This window comes from Anastrepha obliqua, chromosome 3 (genome assembly GCF_027943255.1).
Source record: "Anastrepha obliqua isolate idAnaObli1 chromosome 3, idAnaObli1_1.0, whole genome shotgun sequence".
In the NCBI taxonomy this organism is placed as follows: domain Eukaryota; kingdom Metazoa; phylum Arthropoda; class Insecta; order Diptera; family Tephritidae; genus Anastrepha; species Anastrepha obliqua.
This window is the reverse complement of record NC_072894.1, coordinates 96,031,357-96,058,864: the sequence shown is the minus strand read 5'-3', so window position 1 is coordinate 96,058,864 and position 27,508 is coordinate 96,031,357. Positions and strand designations below refer to the sequence as shown.

General features: G+C 36.3%; 2 protein-coding genes across 6 annotated transcripts in view; one reads left to right on the top strand and one right to left on the bottom strand.

Annotated features, from left to right (window-relative positions):
• LOC129241129 (neural/ectodermal development factor IMP-L2) overlaps positions 1 to 8,596 on the top strand; it is a 54,698-nt gene extending 46,102 nt beyond the window's left edge. For 2 of the 4 annotated variants that reach the window (XM_054877310.1, XM_054877311.1), the window contains exons 2-4: positions 3,973 to 4,269; positions 4,464 to 4,958; positions 6,843 to 8,596. In XM_054877310.1, coding sequence (XP_054733285.1) covers positions 3,973 to 4,269; positions 4,464 to 4,958; positions 6,843 to 6,857 — 807 coding nt within the window. In that variant the 3' untranslated portion in view covers positions 6,858 to 8,596. Of the gene's footprint in view, positions 1 to 3,073; positions 3,207 to 3,972; positions 4,270 to 4,463; positions 4,959 to 6,842 lie in introns of those variants that run through there. The other 2 variants (XM_054877313.1, XM_054877312.1) reach the window with 2 other exon arrangements.
• Positions 8,597 to 24,773: 16,177 nt separating this feature from the next.
• The window catches only part of LOC129242312 (neurobeachin-like protein 1), a 167,631-nt gene continuing 164,896 nt past the window's right edge, over positions 24,774 to 27,508 (bottom strand). For both annotated transcript variants that reach the window (XM_054878888.1, XM_054878889.1), the window contains 2 exons: positions 26,916 to 27,093; positions 24,774 to 25,152 (listed from right to left, as the gene is read on the bottom strand). In XM_054878888.1, coding sequence (XP_054734863.1) covers positions 24,987 to 25,152; positions 26,916 to 27,093 — 344 coding nt within the window. In that variant the 3' untranslated portion in view covers positions 24,774 to 24,986. The remainder of the gene's footprint in view (positions 25,153 to 26,915; positions 27,094 to 27,508) is intronic.

Here is a 27,508-nt window from a genome sequence, read left to right as displayed (position 1 = left end):
ACAAAAAACTAATTTCAAAAGGTGCAGAAATATTGTCTTTTAATATTATATTACATAAAACATAAATAATTTCGAATAGCAAATAATGTTTTACTTTTCCATACACACATGAAAGAAATTGGCCCTACCAAACCAGACATATTTCTTAATTATATGCCAAATTACGAACACAATTTTCTATAATTCTTTACACAGCTTGGAGAAATTATTCAATTTCTTATATAGAAATATACATACAAATATAAAAAAAATTGTCTGATGCAACATTTGCCTAGTATTTGTTCAAATAAAACCAAAAAAAAGCAGAATAAATGACAAAACTGGCAACTTGACGACACTGGTTTCATACATATGTATGTACATATATATGGTTTGCTCAATATGAGTACTTATATAAGCTGCAATTAGTCAGTTAGTCGATGAGGTGGTCAGACAGACGGCGTTTAAATGAAGAGCTATAAAGTGGCGAGTATGCGATCACCTCAAGTGTAGATAAATGAGCTTAATAGAGCACATACTTAAAGTGAAGTAGACATTCAGAAGCGTTACAGTAGTATTACACACAGCAATAACAAAAAGAAAGAAAAGGAAAGAAATACAATAAATACAAAAAGCAAAAATGCTATTTAGACAGATACTATTGGACATATTTTACACTGTTACTGTTTCTAAATATAAATGAGCACAACTTTTTCTGTAAGTTAAATGAAGCAATTCACGTCATCATGTACATATGTATGTACATGACTACACGCATACATACCAGTATAATATATGCACATGTATTATTTTGTTGAAAGTAAATTTGTGTGTAAATCCGTGGCGCTTGGTAGGCACCTTGGCCAAGAAATTAGTCGTTGTCTATGACTACCATTTGGCGATCGCACACCTTTGATGGGAATGTTGCTCATTGAAGGAAATGATACATTTTAAATTTATATATATGTGTATGTATTTGTATATGCATATATGTATATGTATGCATTCATTCATTAATTCTATAATTTATACTAATGTATTTTTTATACGCACTACGTAATAAATAAGAATATGAAAAATTATGTAGAATGAAAGTTGAAATGTGCTAAAAACCATATTTAATGAGCATAAAGTTTGGGTAAATTAATTTTTTTTTTTTTTGTAACAAAAGGATCATTTAGTATATACATATTATTAGAGCAAAAAAAGTGTGAACGAATTTCACCACTCGATTATCTACTAAACCAATGTTATTCAAAATTCTGTGCGGGGGTTTCTCTTAACATAAAAAAATAAAAATACAACTACAGATTATATTAGTAATAATTTTTTACTGGCATTGACCGATTTTCGAAGTGTTTGTTTAGAGGAGAAAAAAAGATATTGAGTTTTCGTCAGAAAATGGCACGATTTTTGAAATACTCTGCTAATACTATGGATGCCTGTTAGATGGAGACAGTTGTGAAACTTTATTTTATTCTAAGTGACTGGCGCTTTGTATGACTTCAAAGGGTTACAAGCTTGCCAGATGTTTTTTATTCCTTCTGACTACAACTCACGCCAATTTAAAAAAAAAAAACCAAATGAGTCTCCATACATGCTATGTGGTTTTCCCAAGGCAAAGAAATTGTACACTTTCTTTGTTATCATCAGCAGAAAGAACACACGTCGAATGCTTTTACAATGTGGAGTACTGACGTCCATTCGAGCGAGACCTACAACCTGATTTCCGGAAGTACGAGCGTGTCTATTATTTCATTCCTTCCTAATCCCTGCCTTTTAGTATTAACCGTCGGTTAAGAAAAACTATTTCCATATTTTCTAGCAAAATATTTCTTTTAAATAACTCAAGTGCCGCTTCATTCAATTCAATCAACGTCCAAGAGTGGACTTTACAATTGTTTGTCTAAGTGTATTAGGTCACTATACATTCCCATGAAAAGTGGCAACCACCTAACCTAATTCAGTTAGATAAGAAAACGCATTGTCATCTTCAGCAAAAAATTAGCATTGTTCTCTCAATTAAACTCGTGAAACCATCGATTTCTAAGTGATTTTAAATAGTCATTGAATATGCGGGCGATCACTACAAGGAGTGATATTAAATCAAATACATAAATACATAAATTCAAAAATCTATTAGCTAACACATTAAAGCACACTTTTTACGAGCATTTAATAGCGCATATTAAACACCTCGATGATTTTGCTTAGCCGTTCCTATACGCACAACCAAGCGCAAATCTACGTATAGCATTTGTAGATACTCAGCAAGAAAAATCTAAAGTTGTGCTACAACTGTACTAATTTAATACAATAGCTGTTGCAGCAAATATGAACTAGATAGATAGTTAAGAATAGGATTGAGGACAAAATGAAATTGTGCAAATCTAGTAAAAAAACTTGTGTTTTGGAACCAGACCTAATTTGCCGATTTAAGCACTAAATTTAATATTTTTCAACAGTACTTCATAAAACTTCAGCATAAAATAATTATATTTCAGGATAGTCAATTCTAGTTAAGAAAGCGTTAGTATGTACATTTAATTGTATTCTAGAGTAAATTTTACGCTTTCTGAAGTATAACTTTTATGCATTCTCCAGCACATTTACTAGCTTTCGAAGTACTTTTGGAAAAGGTATAGGGTTGAACTCGTTCGTACTGAAAAAAAGATTTTCCAATTACTTAATTGGTATGAAGAAAGCGAAGAGAATCACCTAACCATAAGGTATTTACGAATTCACTAGATGTGCACCAGTTCGGAAATAATGGATTTGAAAGTACTTGTGTATCAACCACACTGATATGACTGTAGTTAAATGAAAGAAATGTGATTGATTAGCACATTTAAATTGAAATATTCGTTTATGTACGTGTGTGTCTACTTATGCATGTATATTTTTGAATGGATTCGCATTCATTTTTAAGAATCCCAACAAAGCTAATATGGCGTACGAATGACTCATGGCATGACATGATTTCTATAATACTTTTTTAATTAATTTTGTGGTTCCGATATGTGTTAAATGCTTTAAGCTTTCAACTCACCATTCAAGCGGTTGCTCGTCTTGCCTATTAGCATGACAATTAGTGTGATACTAGCACCGGTACGATGAACACCTAAAACCGCCAGCTTAAGAGGCATCTGGAAAAAAGCAGTTCAACTGAGAAATATACCTACACCACATACTGTGCTTTTTCTACAACGATTAATGGCTCTTAGTAGGTAAAAAGTGCTATACTTACTTTTTCTTCGCCTTTGTTTGTCGACTATTCATTTAATTCATATAATTTTTTGTGTACAATATGAGATAAGCAGAAGCGGCAGCTTGATTTAAAGATAACCTTAGTATGCAAAATTCTTGCATTGGTTGGTTCAATAAATGCGTTGCTAGGAACACACACACACACACAAGTAAACAGCTGTGCCTACGATGTTTGTAGAGGCGATGTCACGATCGGTTCAAAACTTTCAAGTGCTTTTTTTTTAATATTTAATAAAATATTCACTAGACTGTCACGTAGGCCCGATAGTAATTTTTTTAATAATATGTGGTGCATATGTATGTGTATATTAGTATTCAGTTATAAGTAAAAGTGAACTTCTGCAGCCTGTGAAGACTTTAGTGAATATTATAAGTACCTAGTATCGTTATCTTGTGGATTTTTGGGCACTCGTAATTTACTGACAAAGCGAACAATTAATTATTATTCTTGTTTTTAATTACTGATTCTGAGTGCCTTCCGCTCTTATTGCTTGGCTAGCACAGATGATCACATTTCATTAATAATATGGCATCGCGGTTGATTGACCTATTCATGCTGCATATATGTATATATGTATGTATATGCACATACTTATGCCTATTCTAAAATTTTTGTTTGCATTTGATTTTTCTTACATTTTTTTCAACTTAAAATTTTTACTAAACTTTCATGGTTTTAAAACCAATCGTAATCGCTTATCTTTCTTTTCTTGCGCTCTATTACAGACAATGAATATAAATATGTTATTAATAGCACAGGTTGTGCTTTTTGCTGCCTGCATTCAAAGCAGAGCTATCGATAATGTCGGCAACTCCATTGAAAATGGTGGTAATGAAGGTGGTGGTGAAACGGAAACGCATCCACAGCGTGCACCCTTCGAACAGGATTGGATTAAGTTTGCTAAGAAGCCACCAACAAAGCTGCTGCAAACTCTCGGCCAGTCAATTGAGATCGTCTGCGAAGTGATGGGATCACAAGTGCCCACTGTGCAATGGGTTGTGGGAAATGTGCCGTTGTCTGAGGTGAGTAATGTGGAGATTGCTTTGCTTACTTTATAATTCTATATTTACCCTTAGTAAATAAAATTATATTCAAAATTTGAATTACAAGAAAAACTCAGCAGAATGCGCTTATATTACTTTTAAATCCGACTTTTTGAGCCAATTTACTCATGTAATTTTCTTTTCCCCTCTTCTCTCTTGTTTATTTCAAATAGATCGACAGTATCGAATCCAATGTCATATCCGAATCGCCAGCGACCGCTATCGTTCGTGTTCGTTCTGTGCATATTATCGATCATATGTTGAGTGAGGCACGCACCTACACGTGTGTCGGTCGCACCGGTGGTAAGACCATTTACAGCTCAACAATTGTCTATCCACAACCGGATATGAAAGATTTGGTACAAGTGCGCGATAAACCATTCCCTGGCCCCCAAAAACCTCGTATCGTATATAACGAAAAACTACATCTGGATTTGGTGGATTCGAATATTTTATTGCCATGCAAAGTACATGCGCGCCCACGTGCTGAGGTCTTCTGGATGAATGGCGAGGGCAAGTTGATTGAGCAAAATCATCGTTTCAAAGTTTTGCCTAACGGTGATTTGTTGATCTCCAATATCCAGTGGGAAGATATGGGCGCTTACAGGTGTATAGCACGAAATGCTTTGGGCAAGGATACTGCGGACACTTTTGTCTACCCAGTACTTGTAAGTATCTGATTGTAATGATGTTTTTTATGAAGAAAACTAAATGTATAAATTTGATCTCTGAAAAAAATTCCTTTAAAGTGTAAAAAAAACTCGTACCTCATTGCAATTTTAAATAAAAATTAAAAAAATTTTAGTAAAATATACAAAATATTTTTCGATATAGTTGCTAGGTTCGGATGAAGAGAAAAGTAACGGGCTTTCTCTTACACAATTAGTTTATTTGCACTATTTTCAAATATTTCGAAAAGGCGTATCAACTATTCAACTTGTTATTGCAGTTTGTAAATGAAACACAGCTACCGTACAGTTTGATTTTAGGCACGGCAAATTTTTATTAAAATGTAAATTTTAATATTAAATAAAATTCAAATTTTATTAAAAAATCGCTAGGGCTTCCTTGATCAATATAAATAGAATAGAATAAGTTTCTGCTCTCTCAATTAAGATTACATAACAAATTTATAACTTTCCGAACAAAGTTTTCGTTCATAAAATATTTTTCCTAATGAGATTTTAAGCTTGAATCATAAATTGCTTAGTACTGGTATTTGGAACGAATATTGTTGACATAATTTTTTACGGAGCTTCGACAATATAATTTTTAAAATAAAGTCGACTCATAATACTAAAATTGAAGGTAACTGAGCTCTTCACACTTAACGACCCTATATATATACGGCATTTCAAATTTTTAGGAAAAAAATGAAACCACAATTCCAAGTTTACCAAAAAACAAACTGCCTCTACAACTTTGGAAAATAGTTTTCTTCTGACACTTAAACAGATGGTATTTAAGATTTGAATTCTGAAGTAATCCACACTAGAAAGGCTTACGACGAACAAATTTATTATAATATAACAAAATAATTCTGATTTCATGGTTTTATTATAGTACAGCAAATGGGCGAATTCTGCAAGAGTCTCATAATCCAAAAAACATTTTTTAATAAATATGCAGAAATGTTCACCAGCTTAGTGATATCTATCCTATGAAAATATGTCTTTACTTTCACTCACGATGGGGAAAATGAAATCGATTATTTTCTCGATAGATGATAATCGTAGGAATAATCGAAGTAGATCGGCAGTGTTAGCAGTCATGGCATCGCCCGGGAGCTAAAGATCAGTAAAGCAATATATATATTAGGCCGGGTCGATTTGTGGGGAGGCAAAAAAATCGCCCATTGCTCTGTGAAAATCATATTCTAGGGATCAAAATAACAAACTTTGCCGAAGGAACCATACCTCTAAAACGAATTCTGATCTCCCCCAATTTGGGTCGAACTCTTTAGTTTCTTTTCTATGTTCTGACTAAATAAATTTCTTAAGATAAAAAATAGATAATATTATAAATAAATAATAAATATTATTATAAATAAATAAAAATAAAGAAAAAACATAGCCATTTAGCTGATTTTTTCATGTAAAGGCCAAAAATGGTGATGGTGGTGGGGAGCCCCCCCAGGGGAGTTCCAGGGGGTGTGCCACTGGCATGGGTGGATCGGCCGTCCAAAGTTAATGGGGGTCATACATTTGGACTCGATTGGAGCACTCTAAATGGGTCAAAGTGCGATTTTTCAAAATTTGCCCCTACCCAAAAGTTCGACCCAAATTGGGGGACATCAGAATTCGTTTTAGAGGTATGATTCCTTCGGCAAATTTTCTTATTTTGATCCCTAGAATACGATTTTCACAGAGCAATGAGCGATTTTTAAATCGATCCGCCCTAATGTATATATAACACGTATGGATGTATAAAAACTAATTTCACATTGTCAGGCATCTTTAACAAGTTTTCTTAGCCACTTCTGCACTACCCAGATGCAAAAATCAATATTTTATTAAAAAATCTTTTGTTTTTGTTTTTTTTTTTCTTTGCAGAAAGAGGACAAATAAACCAACTGCGGAAATATTAAAATATCCCCCATCCACCTTACGCTCGTAAACACACATAGAATACGCCCATATTAATGTGCCACTAGGCAGATGTTCGTATGTATATGAATGCACACGATCATGAAAAAACGGTTCCTAAAGTGAAATATTATACCATTGTATTGTACGTTTTATTATAGATAGTTAAAATGCCTGCAAAGGTGCTACCCCATATTGCGAATGCATATTAAAAAAAAAAAAACAAAAAACAACACATAAGTGAAAAATTAAAAAATGAAAACACAAAAAAAAAAACAAAAAAAATCTTATAAAATTTCCGAAACCAAAACAAAAATATAAAATATTACAAAAAAAAGAAAAAAAATTAATTAAATATTATTAAGTTTTAAAAGTCTTAAAAAATTAAAACAAATACAAAAAAAGAACATACCAAATCACGATAGGCTATTTTATTAAAGTAAAAAAAGAAAAGTATACACAAGTTGAAGATACGCACTGTAATGCGTAATTTTTTAAACAAACAAAAATGCTAATGAAATGTAACCAGCTCAGTCTCTTTATTATTCATACAAGTACAGTTGTACATACATAGAAAAAAATAGTATAACGCTTATTGTAATATATATCTACATATACAAACAAGTGATCACATCGAATTATTACAAGTCAACATACAATACACACATACATAGTTACCACGACTTGGGTCAAAACCGTATAAAATAATTTTTCCTTTGTAAGTGTAAAGTTTTTCTTCTAAATTAAATTCAAAATTTTATTTTTTTTCGAAACACATAGTGGCTTTTGAATTACGTATATTTACATTTGTTTGCAATTATTCAAGCCATTCAAGGTATTCTCCAGTGGTAGTGCACAAGCAAAAACAATAGCAAATATTTGGTTTAATCATTTTAATGTTATTTTATTCAATCAGAATTTGGCTCGTCTCGAATGCATTCGCAGCAAACATACATACATATGTATATAACAGTCATACCAAATTCATTCGAGTTATTCATATTTATTTTATAATTTTTTCTTAAAACTAGTTTTATAGTTTATAGTTTGTGTTAGTCATTAGTTTATTAATTTAATAAGATCAGTCACTTATGTGTGTGTTTACCTTAGTTTTATGAAAAAAACAGAAGAAATTTGGCAGTAGTACTTAATTTTCACTTAATTAAAAAAAATATATATATATATTTTGCCCAATCTATAGCCAATATTTATTCCTGAAATTGTTGGAAACTAATATACAAAGTATAAAAATTAATATTTGCATACATCTCGATTTACAACCACACACACACGCAAGCGCACATCTAAAAATACGTACAAGAATCCATTCATATCATTAAGCATTAATTTATTTATTGAACCTACCAAATAAATCATTACAATAGTCGGCCGTCAGAAGATAATAAAATGCCACAACAACTTACCCGCACTCCAGATTCCATAAATTTTATTTTGTAATTCCAGAAAATTCACCTACACTTACGTACATACTTATATACTGAAATATTTAAGTTGCCTTTATTTTAAGTTTTTTTTAATTAACTTATTAAACTAATTTATGCTTAACTAAGTTGAATACATTTATGTATAATATAGTTTTATACGAAACTGATGTTTTAAATAATACACAATAGAATTGTTAAAATCTAAATAAAACATAAATTATATGTGTTGAGATTGTGCAAAAAAAACTATACAATAAACAAGCAAAGAAAAAAAATTGAATAAAATTGAAAATTAAGTGGAATTTGTAGTTTTTATATTTTTAACTGAAAATAGTGGAATTCAATGAAAGTTGCAGGGGATTCTTTTATCTCCCATCTTCGTAACAAACCATTTTGTATAATTAATGTAATACAAGGGTTGCTTTTATATATTACATACGAGTATTTTAGGCCCAATAATAGAAACACAGTAAAATAATCATAAAAGCTTTGTTTTTCAAAATATTCCCCTTAAAAGTCGATACACTTCTACAATCGCTAGAAACAATTTTCAACGCATTTTTGCCACACAGAAGTGGATACCTCCAAAACGAGTTGGTTGAAGGCTCTAACAGCTTCTTCAGGCGTTGACGAATGCTAATCTTGCATTTTATTTTAATTGATCGGGTAAAAAAATAAATCATTAGGTGCCAAATCATGTCTGTAAGGGGATGACACATTAATTTGATATTTTCAGTTCTCAAAAACTCTCTTATGTGAGCATATAGTACGTGAGAGCTCACATTGTTTGGCTGAAAGACGTTTCGTCTTTGGTTGATTTTTCTTAATTCTCCAGAAACATTTTGCAAACAAATGGTTATGTACCACTCAGAATAGACTGTTTTAAGTTGAACTGGTGGTACAGTTATGCTATGACTAGATTTTCGAAAACAGGAGGCGATCATTTGCTTTAAGGAGCTTCTTCCACGAACACCTTTTATTGGATTAAACTCATCTTGGAACACCCTTACTGCCGATTACTGTTTTGTTTCCAGCTCTTATTGAAACATCGTTACCTGTAACGATATCGTAGACTTGTTTTGAACTACCGCGGCTGAATTTTTTCAACATTTCTTTAAACCGAAAAGAGTCCTCTTTGGGCAATTGCCAAATTATGCAGCATTCAATGAGAAAAAATCTTCTCCGGAATGTTCAGCCACGCATATTTAACAATTTCCTACAATTGAATTTCCTGTTGATTATTATTCAGTTTGAAATTGTGTACTGCTCTTTTTAAATCCCCCTCAGATTCCTACAGGATTGAGGTGGGGGAACTGAGCTGACCATTGCATAACCTCAATTTTATTTTCACGAAACCCACCCTATGTTAGGGTCATTATCCTGCTGGTAGACTCATTTTTGGGCATTTTCTCTCTGCAATATAGTATTCTGCATCATTTTCACATAAATATTGGTGTCCATTATGTCACCAATTTGGAGCCACGTACCATTATTTTTGAGTCCGCATGTTTAATGGTTTTAAGAGCGCATTGTAGCTGATTTTCCATGGCAAGTGGACGTTCAACATATTTTCATAAACCCGTGCCGCCATACAGAATTATTTTACACTCGTCAGTCCGTAAAATATTGCGCCATATGCATGTTTTCTTGCAGCTTCCAAATGTTTTGGTGTCAGTGGCTTTTTTCGTGGACTGAGAGAGCTGTTTATCCACCTTTCTGTCTACTGCGCACAGTCCTGCCAGAAGCAACTTCACCTCTTCTTTAATTTGTATGGCCGTCTTCATAGGATTCTCATGGAGCACTTTACAATTCTACGATCGTCTTGCAGGAAAGTTTATCGTTTTCCCCCTCTTTTTTCCGGGTGTTCCACAAATTTGATTGCATTTAAAATCATTTTTGCTAAACACCAAATAATATTTTCTATTTCTGTGATCTTCCATCTTCTCTCAATTTCAGAAACTGTGTCAAAATATAAGAAATATATGTGCAAGACACTCGCCAAAATTTAAATAAAAAATAAAGACGTATATTTGTCTAAATCATGTGCAAAATTTTATTAGTATTCCCTACCTCAAAAAACTGAAGGCACTGCTATTTCAATGTTGCACTTTAAAAGGCAGCGACGCCAATAAAAAACCGTTATTTACGTAGTTGCTAGATTTATTCAAATAAACTTTACACATAAAGAAAGCAGAAGGTGCAGAAACCGCAGTATTCTGTTCGGAAATAAGCAATGAAAGTCATACAAATTACCGGACTACTGCAGTGTGTCCCAAGCTGAGATCTACGCACCAACGAGAACATAGAGAACACTCAAATAAACTTTTACATTGACATCTAAGTAGCGATCAAATAAATAGCAGCTGTATTGACAAACTCACGTTGCCTATGACAATGCTGAAACAGGATGGATGAGCTAAGAACTGAGAAGCAAGCCACCATCTACTGAGTTCCAGCACACAAGGAAACGACTGGATATACTTGGTCTTGCCATAAATACTGTTACAAGTTAGGTTCGTTATAGATATTAAATTATAATACTTTTTTAATGAAGCTAGTTTTATTTAAATGTTAAGAATAGAAAAGAACAAAAACAATGATAAACTTTCATTCGAAATGGTCACCATTTGCTTTTACACAAATCTTCAAACGATTAAGCGATTCAGCTATTGCAGCACGCACGATTTCCATAGATATTAACGTCGCTGCGCGAACCAAATATTGTGTGAGACACTCCAAATTTCTGTGAGGTCTTTGAGAGGCCAAGTTCTCCAATTCTGACCGCAAACTGTCCAATGGATTTAGATCTGGACTTCCAGACGGTCATTCTTTTGCCGCTAGGAACCCAGGAATATTTTTTTTTTTAGCCACTGTTGGGACTGCTGAGTGGTTTTTACCTTATGGGCTGGAGCGAAATCTTGCTAGAAGATCAAACTGTTTTTATTAAAGAGGGTACTGTTCAACTGCTTCACCACGCCTTCTAATTTCCTGGATGGTGGTCACGCTGAACTCTTGGAACAACATTTTTTGCGTCTTTAGAAGTTTTAGCATAGATTTTGCTTATTAAAAACTTCTTCAACAGTGAAAATGTTCTCATCTGTGAAAATAATATATTCATGCCCGTTAACCGCGTGCCAACGAAGAAGCTGCTTGCATCTGTCGAGTTTAATTTTCTTCAAGCGCGTTGTCCAAAAATGACCAGTTGAGCGACGGAAGGCTTTCATGTAGAGATCATCTCTAATTAGTCTTAACATGGATCTTGTCGATACATTCACATCATTGGACATGATTTTCTAAAGAGATTTCTGTGAAACCTTTCTGGAACGGCTTTTATGGCTACCTGGTTCGAGGCACGCACGGACGACCACTTTATGTTGTCTGTCACTTCAGACGTTTGGGAAAAACGATTGATGGTGCGGTAAGCAAACATTTTCGAAATATTAAGTTTTTTCAGCACTTTACTTGCACTTTTACCACACAATCGCAATGCGATTTTCCGTTAAAATATAAAAAAAAATATAAAATAAATATAAAAAAAAAAATAAAATAAAATTTCTTAAACTCTCCATATAAACATTTTGTATCACTATGGATCAATTTCTGGTGTATGTGCGATCTGCAGGATCGACCATGTACAACCTAACCTAACCTACAAATCTGGAATCCCTTAAGCCTTCGTAGACATTTGGTATTGAAATTTTCTTTTGCATGATTTATAGAGGAAAAATAAATGATTTCAAAATAATTTTTCAAAGGTACTGCCATTTTCATGTTCCCAGTTGTATGTACTTATTATTACAAAGAGTGATAATAAAATAACATTCCGCTTATATTTTTGCATAGCTTTATTTATAAATTTATTTATCTTCTGCTCAACTGTTGCACTTTTATAAATTACACATTCGATATACATACATTCATGCGTAATCATATTACATTATTGTAAAACAACGCAATGCAATACAGTAGGGTAAAATTCTATACATTTCTATTCTATTTTTGACACTTTCGTACATTTTCTTCTTTGCAACACATCTTAGAATATACTCATACATGTTTGGTTTGTGCTTGTTTTCTAATGCAGCAGATTTCAAAAACTATGTAGTTTAACCAATTATAGGCATACAAGTCCGCACACAAAAGGACAGAAGAATAATTGCCAAATGCAGCAGGTGAATGGCAACACCGAAACGATCCCACAAAAGAGATCGCGTCAATCGACGCTATTGAAATGTCTCCTCGGATCGAGCTAATAAAAAACAAGAGGAGGATGGAGGAAGATGCGATTTCCCAATGTAAGCAGGTGATAAGGTCTATGCAGCAGGCGTTCAGACGTTCAAGCTTGTGGCTGAAATCCGACCGGATGTGATGCTTAATGTTTACAATTCATGCATTGCTCAAAGCATCTTCCCCAACTTGTGGAAAATACAGAAACTGACGCTGATCAGTAATGGTAAGGGTGACCCAGCGATACCGTCAGCCTGGCCTCCGCTTTGCATGCTGAATAGCGTCGGGAAATTGTTTGAGAAACGCATACAGCGTAGTCTTACAGAGTCTGTTGAGAGAGCAGGAGGATTGTCAGCAAGGTAACACGGTTTCCCACGTGGAAAATTAACACTTGGCACAATAGAAAATGTGGTAAGCAGCGCTCAACGCAAACGCCACTACCCGAACCGTATGACCGTCCTGGCAACACTTGATGTACGAAACGCCTTTAACAGCCTACAATGGAGACATTATAAAGCCACTACGAAAAGCTTTCGAATATCTGCATACCTGCTAAGGATTGTCCAGAGCTACCTGAGTGAGCGTGAACTGTTGTACGACACACCAGATGGTCAAAAAACAATAGCGATAACGTCTGGCGCAGATCGAGGATCTATTCTCGTCCCCGATTTCTGGAATCTGAGCTACGACGAGATATTGAGCATAGAAATGTCAGAAGACATATATCTAGTGGGACACGCGGACGATATAGTGGCGGTCATACCAGCACGGGACACTGAGGACGCTAGAAGGAAGCTGAACCAAGTTATGATAAGGACACAAATATGGCTTGAGGACCACGGCCTGGAACTCGCCAAACATAAAACCGAAGGCATCCTTATGACACGAAGTCACATGTCACTCGAGGTCAGCATGCAAATAGGCGACATGTCCTTAGTGACCCAAAAAGTAGTGAAACACTTAGGTATTCAACTTGACTGCAGGCTTACTTTCTGGGCCCAGATACGGCATGCGGATACCAACGCAACAAAGGTCACGGGTATGCTAAGTAGATTAATGGCAAACATCGGTGTTGGCCACATAGCAAAAGAAAGCTAATTATGGCGAGTGGCAGATAAACGGCGAAACTTATTCCATTAATTGACAAATTGGTCCAAAGGAATTTCGGGGAAGTGAACTACTTCTTAACTCAGTTCCTCTCGGGCAACGGATACTCCCGGAGATACCTATACCGTATGGGCAAGGTAACCGATTCCAAGTGCATATAGTGCAAAGCGCTGAGCGATGAGGCTGAACACAGTTTTTTAGTTGTGACAGATGACTCGCGGAAAGAAATGCTCTGAGGGAGAAGATTGGCGACATCGCACCGGGCAACATAATCAGCAAAATGCTCGAACGCGACGACAGCTGGAACGCGGTAAAGAAATTCATCGAGAACGTACTACGGGAAAAAAGATTGACCTAGACACAGTGCAACAAAACGAGGCCGCACAGATAGAGACACAAGAAGACGAGCCTATAGCATGAAAGCTGGGTATAAATATGGTGGACCCAGACGTGGGTGAATAGAATTGGACCTTTATGGATGCTGTTCTGGGCCCTCCCGAAGTAATATAGAAAGCAGTTCCGGGAAGGGTGTCTCCCCAAAAGGAGAGGAGAGATCTTTTAGTGGAGGAATCGTAGTTCTAAAATTAGTCACGATCTCTGATATCGACGTATCAATTGCTGACCGCGAAAACCACTTCTGTTTTTGTCCTGTGTAAATGCCTTGGGTTTTTGCAATTATCTTGAAAACGAAAAATTTTCCAAAATCAGCTTTAGCATGAATTATAGCCGATTATTAATATAAAAAAAACCCGCTACATTCAGTTTTTTTCAGTTTAAATGGGCACGGTGGTTGCGCTTGACGTGATGGAAATGCCTGTTTGTATATACATATACATATAAAGGGTCTTTCAAAAGACGCGCCTAGAAGTTGCTTTAAAATAAACTATAATACGGGAATGAAAATTTTTAACAACTCGATCACACATCGCACTGAGTGCAGAAATCTCGGTCCAAATGTAATGTTTCAGTTCTGGAATCATTATTTGCTTATTCACATAAACTTTACTTTCAGAAAAATCCCCACAAAAAGTAGTCTAGTGGAGTTAGCTCGCATGCTCTAAGTGACCAGTTTATGTTATCTTTACGTGAATTTATTCGACCTGGAAACTTAGATCGCAATAATGCAATGCTTTCCGGTGTTGTGTGATTTGTTGCTGCATTATGTTGAAAATAAAGATCGGCTATGTCTATTCTTTCAAGCTCAGGCCAAAAAAAAAAACTTCAGTTATTTGTCTATAGCAATTTCTATTGACAGTAAGAGCTCATTAATTTTTATCCTCTACGAAAAAAAATTGGCACGTTTTTCGACCAGTACAAAAGAACACCAATCAGTACATTTTAGTAGATGTAATAATCTCTCTTGTCAACAAGTGCTACTTTGGACTAAGTAGGCAATTGAGTAGTAAAGTCATCCTCGACGACCAAACTAACACTCTACAAGGCTCTCATCATGCATCACGCAGAAGTGTGGACGATGGCAATATCCGATGAAGGGTCGCTTGGAGTGTTTGAGAAAAAGATTCTGCGTTGCACGTTGGCGACGGCGAATATCGTACGAGCTTTTCGATGCCATAGACATAGCGCAGCGAATAAGATGCACCGGCTACGTTGGCTGGGTTATGTTGTCCGAATGGATACATACGCTCCGGCTCTGAAAGTATTCGATGTGGTACCAGCCGGTGGAAGAAGAGGAGGGCCTCCTCTGCATTGGAAAGATCAGGTGGATAAGGACTTGGCTTCACTTGATGTGCCCAAGTGGCGCCGGTTAGCACGAGAAAGAAATGACTGGCGCTCTTTGTTAAACTCGGCCAAAATCGCGTAAGCGGTTATCGTGCCAATTAAGAAGAAGAATAATTTTTTTTAAATTATTCGAGGATTTTCTTTTCGCCAGATGAGGCGTTTTCGTTTGTTAACAAATCCATCAAGTATAAAACGAGTTGTATTACTAAAGATGACTTTGCGTGAAAAACCACCATCATATTCAAAGAACCAGTTCATTAAATTTCTGCATTGAATTTTCCAATGATGCTCACACTCACCAACGTAAACATAAGCCCATATCAGCTGACACCATTAAACTAATGAGAGCCCCATTTAAACGAATTCTCACCACCGTTCCGTTCCGTAGTATCGTAGATCGTTGTTTCATCGTGTCAGCTGATACCGGCGTACGGGCGCACGTTTACGTTGGTGAGTATGAGCACCATAGGAGTGCAAATACAAATCCTTATGTAAAATGAGCTAAACAGTCGATTGTCATCGATGTTAAAGGTTGTTCAGCAACACTTTGGACTACAGCAGCAATACTCTCAACAGAAAATCCAGTTTTTGGTCCCTCTGTACTTTTTCTATTCATGACAGAACAAGTTCCTTGAAATTTTTTCACCAACCTTCGAACTGTTGAGCCTTTCGGATAATTATTGCCACCAAAAAAATTAAGAATTCTGCGATATGTTCTTCTGAAAGAAAAAATTTCAATAACTTTAACGCATTCTATCGTGTAAAATTGTGCATGTGTCTACTTGACAAATGTCAAAGATGACATAAAAAAATACCGTCTAGGAATTATTTACTACTGACATCGAGGCATCTCTTTTGAAAGACCCTTTACATACAGACACACATAAGTATATGAAACATTCGAAATTTGTTTCAAATAATGCTTGTACAGACTCACCTATACGAGTATTACATATATATATCATATTTGGATTATGTATAGTATGCGCATCAATATGCCCATTTATTTATATATTTTCGTTTTCGTGTATGACTTGTACGCCCATTTTAATATATAGAATTTCATTAAACGATCAATTACATTACATTACTACAAATAATATATAATATATGCGTATTGTTTGTTGCAACATCGCAATGTAAGAGTTTGAATACCATCGATACAATACAATACCTACATTAAGTAGTATAATACCTCACAATACAATCGCACAATATGGTACGATTTTGTATGTTTTGTTATGTCACTATATAACTATTTATTATATGGTATGCTCGTACGATGCATTTACCTTACCATGAATGTATCATATTATAATATCTATTTATGAGGCTAATGCTTATAATACATATTTCTAGTTTTCTTTTCATGACATTCACAATTTTTCTCTGCTTTGCCAAATTGACTTTAGCAATACTTAAATGGAGAGTGGGACATCTTCAATTAAACCATTGTTTGCAGGATCTTTGATTTTATTGTATGTAAATTAAAACCGTATAGTAGGTAGTTTTTGCGTATCATCAGGCGAGAGAAGTTTTGTTATCGTCTAATTTCACTCTTTTGTTCCAGTGAGAGTGGGAATGAGTCAAAGTGTAACACAGCCATGCAAACTGATGTCTAAATCATTTTCAAAGTGGACCGAATCCAAATTTAAAAAAAAAAGTGATTTCTAGTAGCTGAGTAAGTAATAATATTATTAATTGAATTTGGGTGCACAATATATTGAAGACTTTATCTGGAGGCTCTTGCCCAACTGAAGCATAAACAGTTGCCCGCGCAAAATTTAATATCGTAGAGCTTTTTTTCGTACTTTTTAAAATGTGATATGTTTTTACGTACATACATACATATGTTTGTTGTTGTGTTTCAAAATGGAAAGCAAAGATGACAAAAAAAAAGAAAGAAAAGAAGAACAATTATTGTGCGAAAAAGCCGCATGCGATCACAGAAAAGTATGAAAAACGAACCAAAAAAACCAATACAATCAATGATAGGCGAACAGATCGAGCAATTGATGAACTCAACACTTATTGCTGATAAAGAGTCTTGAATAGAATGAAGATGACAGCAGAATATTAACCGGAGGAAGACGAAATGATCACGGGGCACAGTGCGGCCGATTCCCGAAAAGCTGGCCAAAACTCAAAAAATTAAGTAATTGATTCAAAATTTCTTACTCGGGGGTTGTCAGGGTCGCTGATTACGAATTTGATCTTAAAATTTTGAAAATCCACCCCCTTCCACCCCTATTGGCCACCCCCTCACGTGAAATAGCGTATATTCATTCTCTCTTCGTATTTATTTCTTGTGCACAAAAAATAGCATAAAAGCCAAGGTAGCAAGTGGTAGCAGCTGAATCTTTTACTCAGTAACCATTACTTTTTTGAGTAACCTTTAATAGGTTTCAAAGCAGCATATGACGGCGTTGTATTACTATACAGTTTGAAAATTCAAATTTTATAAAAAAAATTGCAAAAAATGTATCTACGTATTGCTGCAGCTAAAAATTTTGTGTCGAGGTATTGATATGTACTAAAGATTTCTCGTATTTTACTAACCTTCCGAAGATGATTCCTTTTGGTTTTGTTCAATTTACTCTATTACAAAATCTTTCAAATGTGTACAACTTTCACTATTCATCGACAGTAATACGATGCTCAAACGAAGGCCACGTTGCGACTGAAAATACAGAGGATACTTAGGGTCCAGGACGTTGCTATGAACGGTTTTCACTACTCAAGGCATTACTGTAGCCAACCCAAATACAAAAAAACTCTATCTAGAAACTTTTTTTTTCGACTTTTGGCCAGCTTTTTGGGAATCGGCCGCACTGTGCGGGGGTTTTAAGTGGCAACTGGCCTTTCACGGAACGATAACACCCAAACAAAGTGCAATACTTGCTCGGGCAACTAAAATATCAGTAATCCAGGCATTAACACCACTTAACGTATATAAACGGTTCCATCAACTTCGACAACAGAAACGACAACACATTGCATATTCATCCACAACCATAATCGCTTTCAAACGACACAAGGTAATATTTCATTATTCGCTATCGACATCGCCATCCTTAGGCCCGCAAGTACGACCATAAAAACGTGAATATATGGTCTTACTTGTGAGCCTTATTTATCAAACTTTCATGCTAACGTCGGCAAGACCTCGTTTGAGTTCCCAAACATACCCCCTTGATCAAAAAGTTCCCGGAACAACCGCCGGGTGACGCTCTAAGTCAACTGATTTAAGTTTTTGTTTTTTTGTTAAGTGGCCATATCTGTCTTAAGTAAATCAACCTCTGCACGTGTTTTCCATTTTATACAGTTCTAAACATGAATTTGACTTTACAAGAAGTATTGTATATCGCGTTAAAAATGGATTCAAACGTGCGAAAACCTTAGAAATGTAGGGCAACTGTTTTGGTAATGATGCCTCGTTATGTTACAATCGTTTATCGAGCCGAGTGGCATGAAGCCTGCAGAACAGATCGCGATCTTATCGAGGATGACGAAAGTAGTGGCAGGACGTCGACATCGAAAATTGATGAAAACATCAATAAAGTGGAAGAGGACTTCAACATTGCTTATGGATCCGTGCAGGACATTGTAGTTAATGCTTTGGGTTTGTGTCTCCTTGCTGCAAAGTTGATTCCAAAGGACCGGAATTGCATGCAAACACGGGGTCGTATTGATATCATCAAAGACTTGACTTCCAAGGCTGAATCCGAACCAACATTCATTAAAAGCGTCATTATTGGAGCCAAGACGTGGGTTTATGGGCACTACACGCAATACAGACATCAGGCGAGTGAAGGGCTCTGAATGAACCACAATAAAAAACAAGTCGTTTCTCAAGGTTTTTATGGATTATAACGGTATTGTACCCACGAATTTTCGCCAGAAGTTCAGATAGTTAATAATATAGGGACTATTATTTGGGCATTATGAGACATTCGACAAAAATAAAGGATTTGTATGAAAACAACTAGTGGATTTTACACTGTCGCACAGTGACATGATTATTCGGTCGAAGCACGTCCGTTGAAGGTGATATCCACCTTGTCATTGTGCTTCGTCGGGTTCGACAGGGACCTTACGGTGGACCAGAGCTTGCTCACACCAGAGGTGAAGTTGCAGGACTTCATCCGTCCTCGTTCCATTTGCTCCGCTTGTGTAGGGTTACCAGTTGCCGTATCTAACCGCACACATTGGTGGGAATGGGGAGAGCGGCGAAGATGTCTTCAGTAAATTCGGCGAATGTGGTCCAATCAGCTTTGTTGAAGTTGATGTATGACCGGTGATCCGCGGAAACAAAGCCGGCAGGTTTCTCAAGATGAAAATGGGCTAGTGGTCTGATGCAAGCGAGAGCAAAGGTCACCAGGTTATGATATTTATCAGACCTGCGCTAGCAATTGTGATATCAGGCGAGCTGCTGCAATTGCCCACTACCCTGGTGGGGGCGTCGTGGTTTACAGTGCTGAATGCCGAGTCGTCTATCTGCTCTGCCGATAGCTGTCCTCAACGATCATTTGGCAGGCTTGAATCACCAATATCAGGGTGATATTCTGCCGGGCAGCAGGTGACAGGGGGTATGTAAATATTATATTATATATTTCGAGCTCGGCATCCCTGACCGGACAGCTATCCTTTGACATTCTAAGGTGGTGTTCCAGCGGTCGATGCCTTCATCGATAAGACGATGGAGACAACCGTGGTCTCGCTCGCGATCCTTTCTATGCACATTGTAGCCGTCCCTGGTGATCAGGGGGGAGCTAGCGTGCAGTTTTGTCTCTCGACTATCTTATCAATCTTACTCGTAAGTCCGTTGCAGTTTAGTTGTAGGAGTGTAAAACTCCTGTTGTCTGCGTTGGTCCTCCTGTGCGTTCCGCAAGAGTTGTTGTGGCCTGACGTTAACGGACGGCCGTGCCGCAGAGGGAGGTTGCGGGTGCAGAGCTCTGCAGCAGGGGGCAACGAAGTCGCGTGTCCACTCACCGGTGGTGTGCAGGCCAAAGCACCTCCGAAAGTTGCACCAGCCATTGCAGACTGCGCGGGGGACCAAGAGCTGGTGGTCGTCATATGTGATCTCTATGACTTAGGATTAGTTGTACTCTTAATTGTTGTTATCTTTCTAGTCATACCTCTATATCCATTAGCGTATTTTAAGTATTTTTTTAGGTTGTAATAGTCTAGAATTTGAACTACATGTTTTTACATAAGTTTTGTGCGGCTGCGGTACAGTTTTTACACCACAAATATAGCCTTACATTTTTGCTTCTCGTAATTTTGTGAATATGAGAAAGCATACACTCTCATATCAACAAAATAAAAGAACAATCGTGCACATTTTAGTGATGCGGGTGTTTGAACACCCAACCGAGTCATGTGTCAAGCTTTCGAATGATAGTAATTGTATGTTTTTGTAATATTTCGCTGGGTATTTTCGAATTTCAAAGAAATGCTTATAATCCACTATAATACTCGCCGTTGCTATGTCATCGGTTTTGTGGCACACTTTTTATTTCTATTCGTTATATTCATTCACAAATTCAACATTGGGACACTAAAGAGGTATCTACATGGCATTGCTTGCGAACATGAACAGGGACATTAGGGTGGTTCGAATTATTGTGCAGAAGGCCATTCATCAAATAATATGGTATTTTTCGATTCTATAGATAATGCGAAGAAGTGTAGAAGAGAATCTAGGACGCAAATTAGTTTGTAGAGATTTTGAAATGATGAAAATTTGAAATTTTCGCTCAATTTTTTTACAATAAATTTATCTTCCTTTACAACTATTGCATGCCAAAGGTTTTTTCTTATAGGTTTTGATATTTTTAAAAATTATATTTGTGGCATGTACTTTTTTTACTACTTCTATCATTTAGAATTTTGTTCACTGTCATCGCAAGTTTGATCGTCTTTCTAGTGTTTGCCGACGTAACCGCGTAAAATCACCCGCCGCATAAAATCACCCACTGTTTTCGTATTAGAATGCAAATAAGCAGAATGCTTCATTTAGTTTCCTAGAATGCAGTCGAAGTGACATATAGCGGTTAGTACCAAAGAAAATAAAAGAAATTGATATTCTAAATAGTGCATATTTCTTATAGTAAACATTTGTAGTATTGTCGAGGAAAACGTTACTTTCGTAAAAAATCAATGAAAGCGCCTCAGACTCAGAATGTGCTTTTTAACTTTTAACCCGTATGCGATCTGGTTGACATGATTCAGAAAAAAACTATTGGTCGTACTATTTTTTACAACTTTTTCTGCACATTTGTCTTTAGAAATGTCTTTTTAAATAAATTACGGTTAAAAGCATTTTGAAGTTCAACCATCGTAGTTCATGGCAAAGTTACAAGTTAACTCTTTACTAATTCCGTGTGAAGCTGCGTGTCTCCTATCGGACGCGTCCCTAGGTGGCGGATTGGGGAATGCTCGGCAGATATGCAGGGTAGGTGGGAAATAAAATACCACTCGCGGACCAAAACAAGCAAAACATATTTCATTACGCACAGTCGATATGGAAAAAAGATCCAGGAGCGTCGGACTCAAAATGAGCGGTTATCCTGGTCGGCGACTGTTCTCCACGCTTGGAGCGGCTGATAACAAAACAATGGCGTGGCCTAAGGGCCATCAGTACCGATTCCAGTAAGATCCTGATTATGGCATACTGGAGTGGAAGCAGATTACAAGCGGGCTGGAGCAGTGAACCTCCGCAATCCAAGTAAGCGGAGTGAAATCTTGCTGAAACGACTTACAGAAGGGTTCTCTGTTTCTCCACCCTATTAAAACCTGACAGATCTTACAGAGCGCTCTAAGCGCGTAATCTTAATTGACTATGTAGGTTGGGTTGAGATAACTCCCCATTAGTCCCTGATCGAGATCTGGCTCTGAACACAGGTAGGATCTGTGTCAACTCTAGTATGGCCTCTCTATTTTTATAGATAACCATAGGACCGTGGACCAAGGAATTCGGAGAGAACGGCGGTTCGAATCTCGGTGAAAGATCAAAAATTAAGAAAAAGTTTTTTCTAATAGCGGTCACCCCTCGGCAGGCAATGGCAAACCTCCGAGTGTATTTCTGCCCTGGAAAAGCTCCTCATAAAAAATATCTGCCGTTCGGAATCGGCTTGAAACTGTAGGTCCCTTCATTTGTGGAACAACATGAAGACGCACACCACAAATAGGAGGAGGAGCTCGGCCAAACACCCAAAACGCGTGTACGCGCAAATTATATATATATATATATATATATAGGACTTACGGGTACTACATACACGCGCGGCGATAGCAGCTGTAAGTTCGGACCCTATAAGCATGGAAAAGAATAACAAATTAATTGAAAAAAGCAGGAATATTATTAATAAGGACAAGGACAAAGTTGCACCGCGCTTCTGTCATAAGCACGACACCTCCAGAAAAAGCAGCATCCACAAGTAATACACCGGTGGCAGTAATAGCGGAAAGTAGTTCAGCAAACCTGGCGGCTAGCCAACGACGGGCAAACAAAATGGCTGCACATACAATTCCCCCCAGGGGCATTGAACTACGTCTGAATGTATATAGGTACATGGCGACATCAGAAAAATGTGTAGCATTATAAAACGTGCACACACAGAGGTAACAATACAGCTGAAATTCGATGAGCGCAGCACCGGCGCTATGTCTGCATCAGTGCATACAAGGAAAACTACGGCAGCTGAAAACACTGCAACTCTATCCGCAAAAAGAGAGTGGTGTTGTAATTATATCTTTACCACCGCATTGTACCCACAAGATGCAACCTCTCAATAGATCGTTTATGGGGCCACTTAAAACGTATTATAATGACGAAATAAGAAGACATATGAGAGAACAAGGCCAAAAAATAACCCAATTCCACGTTGTTGAGTTGTTCTCAAAAGCATATATTAGAGTTCAAAGAGCTCAGATAGCAATAAATGGTACTTTAAGTTTTAAGTGTACTGGAATTTATCCTTAAGTTTGGTTTAAGTGTACTGGAATTTATCCTTTTGATAAACATATATTTCAAGAAGCCGACTTCATCGCTGAAAGAGAAGATCGATTTCAAAAAGAAGCTTCTATGCAAGCAAACTTAGAAGAACCGATCGCCAGTACTAGTAGCGCAGCTATGAGCAAATTTATAACACCTTGGGAGATTTCACCACCACCGAAAATAAAACAGCCTACTAACTCCAGAGGTAAACGATCTGCTGCGACGGTATTAACAACATCACCATACAAGGCAGCTTTGGAGGAGAGCATAAGAAATGTCGAGAAGCGAAAGAAAGAAAGAAAGCCAATTAAATCCCGTAGCGGTAATAAGCATAGAAAGCCAAATAGGGAAAGTTCTTCGAGCGAATCTGAAGAAAGTTTGCAACTGCCGCGTTCAGATGAATACCCTTGTATGGAGGCTTCACCTAGTAATGACACGGTGTGCGCTTTTTGTAATAAGGTCTTTGAGATTGACCTAGGCAACACAACATGGCTATCGTGTTTACAATGCGATTCAGTTTGGGCACACAATAAATGCCTCCTAAACGGCAAGCTATTTTTGTATGCGAGTCTTGTAAGTCATCTTAGAAAAAGGAGCTTAAGATCTCTTCAAAACTTACTTATCTATCTATGTATTATATTTGAAGTTTTGTTAATTTAGTTAAAGAATTTTCATAAATTATTTAAAGATATACATACATCTGTACATATGAATAAAATGTTTGTTTTTGTTTGAAGTTCTGAATAATAGATGAAACTATAAAAAAAATGCATGGGTCTTACTTTTGTACATGTATGTTTGGGGCTTAACTTTTCCAGGAGTATAGGCGTGTAATGTGATACTATATATCACTTTACCCGAATAGACCATATCACATTATCCGCCAAATTTTACAAACCTCCCTTTTCGACTATTTTTGATTTCGGTGGAAAATCTGCCGGTTGGCTGAAAATGGAATACTCCAAAATCAAAATTAGCTACACAATACATCAATACACTGAATTAAGCAATAATAAGTCAATAAAAGTTGGAAATTATGGAGTAATAGCAGAAAAAGGATTACCTATATCACAATACCCGAATTTACTCTATGTATGTACATATGTGTGTGTGAATGCGTTTAATGTGAATTTCTACGCTTTTGATTATTGAATGCCTCTGATACTGATCTGACACTTATTTGATACTGTATTTTTTTGTTGCTAGTTTTTATGACTGTTTTGCTATGAATTTTATATTTTGTTGGTTTGCTGACGCTGTATTCTATTGAATAAGCAGTAAATAATTTTTTTGGTTTTATGAATTAGCTTCTGCAGCGCTGAGTATAAACATATGCATGTGTGCAAGGAAAAGCTTTTTGAATAAAAACAAAAAATGTCCAGCTTACCAGAGCTTAAATGTGTGCATGTGTTAATATGGGCTGTAACATTTTAGTTTTTTTTTACATATTAATTTTTTGTTGCTTTTCTGTCTCTTAGCTCTCAATTTTTTTGTTGACACATATCAGAATTTGTGGCTGCCTAGTCTAAATTTCAGTCAACTATTTTCTTTTGTTAACTAATCTTTTTTACTTCAAGTTTCTGAATTTTACTAAACGTTGAGTACGGAATGCTTTTTATTGTTGCCAGAGGGGATTTCCACGGCAATCACCGCCAACCGCCCGTCTCGCAGAGGTGCAAGTATGTGTGTGTTTCCAGGTGTTACCACAACCGTTTGTACTGGAATATGGAGTGGAATGTCAAACACTGGTTTTAGCCTGAAAAAAAAAAAAAATATATATATATATATTTAAAATAAAATTAAGTGAAAAATAAATACGACAAATAAACAATGAAACAGTATGCACGTCAATTATCTCTATATAAAATTTTAATAAAAACAATTGGCAAGTCTAAGCTCGGCTGGTACCGAACTTTACCACTTTGACGCATGATTTCATTGAAATTCACATGGGATAGTACAAAAAAGTAATTAAATTTTATCTTAATTTATTCTTAAGTAATTTTATCTTAAGTCATTGGAACTATCTTTCAGTCTGATACATTCATTGTCAAAGTGTTTCATATCCAAGCTCTAAAGGAGTACTATAGCATTCTTCAACTTCTGGTAAGCACAAATGTTGCGTGATTTCAAAAAATAAGATCGCAGATGAGCTGGAGGTTTATCGGCTGTTCAGCTAGGATCGAAATTATTGTGCGATCTTAGCTGGCACATGTATAGAAGGACGGGTAAATTCTGGCGTGAATTTGCGGGCCTTAGACAAAAAAAGATCCTGGCTGCATTGAGATTAATTTTTTTCAAGAAATGTCTAAGTTGATTTTATTACTGGGTATTCTGCGCGGAGCTCCTCATAAAGCTCAAATTTGTGACTCCGGACCACTGTAGTATTTTCTAAGCGTCCAAGTGAATTGGTTCCTTACCTCTGTAATTACTGTAAAGGATGTAAATATTAGGTTGGGTAATAAGTTTATAGCGTTTTTATATTTTTTTGTTTGCTGTTTGACAAAGGGTAAGTATTTATTCGAAGAACTCTTTCCGCTCTATGTTAATTGTATTTTTGAGTAATTTAATATTTTATTAGGTTTGAGGCTTAGAAATGGAATACCCAGGAGACAAAAATAAACATTTTCGACTCGGAAAAGTGGTCATAGGCGAGTCTTTAGCATGGAAATGGTTTGCGAAGTTCAAAAATGGCGACTTTGACGTCGATGACACGTCCCGCAGCGGAAGGTCTTCTGAATTCGATGAAGAACGTCTCAAATCACTTTTGAAGGAGAACGGTCGCCAAACCAGTCGTGATTTGTCGGAAAAAATCAACTGCGATCATAAAACGATTCTCATTCTACATCCTCATTTTTACGATGCCCCTAAAAACGTAGGTACATAAAACACGAAACAAACTTCAACTGGAACTAAAGCTTCCTTCTGTCCAGACATACTCGTACATGTTTATGAATGCTGTGTAGCCGATTCCCAAGTAAGTAGCATAATTATCGAAGCTTAGTGTATGCTCCTGATTTCATTGCTTACTCACCTCTCTATCTGTTTAAAGTAATATTTTTAGTGTATTTATTAGCTCAGTTTTTTCATCTCTCAAGTTATATTAGTGTTTCTCTACAAGTGCTTAAGAAACGACTTTTATGGTTTTTGCTTACTGTTTTTTTGTTGGTTTTTAAAAATGCCGTATTATTTCATAATCTAAAAATTCAGTCACCTGACAACACGCTCAAGGACTAACTTTCATTCACTCTGCTTGAGCACAAAAACTCACTTTGCTTGCCTGTCCCCAAATTAAAATTTACAATTGGACTTTCCCAACAACTTGCCGGCAAACATTTACACATACTTGCGTACTTAAATAATTTTTATGAACGGCCTACCGACCGAGCAAATTAGCGGCTTGCCGGCCGGCAAAATTTGTGGACACAAAGGCATACAACTTCGTCGCTATTTACCCCCAAACACATGTACACACATTCAAACACAAGTAGCGTTAATGCCAGCTCGTTTATTACTTACCCATGCAAACGACTCATGGTGATATCACCAGCATCGTCCGCCACCACCAAATAATCGGTAGCTGTATCCAAGCCAGTTACACGCCCGGATACGTATTTGGAACCAAGACTTGTGCCGTTGATGCTGTAGACATGCACCGAATGCGAGGTATCGTCCAATGCACTGAATGCAATGTGACCTGGAACAAATCAGAATAAAAGTATTAAAATTTTAATTTATTAAGAAAAAGAAAGAGAGTTAAGTGAAATTGAAGATAAATAAAATAAATTAGAGGAAAAAAGGCAAAGAAAACGAGTAAACCAATTCAAACATTTTGTTTGCAAATTACGAAACCATTAAACAAACAAAAACACATTTAAATGTGCATATGTACTCGTACACCTACCCTGTAGGGATTAGTAGTGCATGAAATTCTAGCTCTATGTTCACATTTGCCAACAGACTGGCTAATAATAAAAAAGTGTCGAAGTCTAAAGAGATTTTTTAATATCAAAAAGTAAAATTATTTGTTTATTTATTTCAAAAAAGTAAAAAAATTGACTACTAATAACTAAAGATTATTTAAATAAAATTACGCCTATTTAGAATATCAT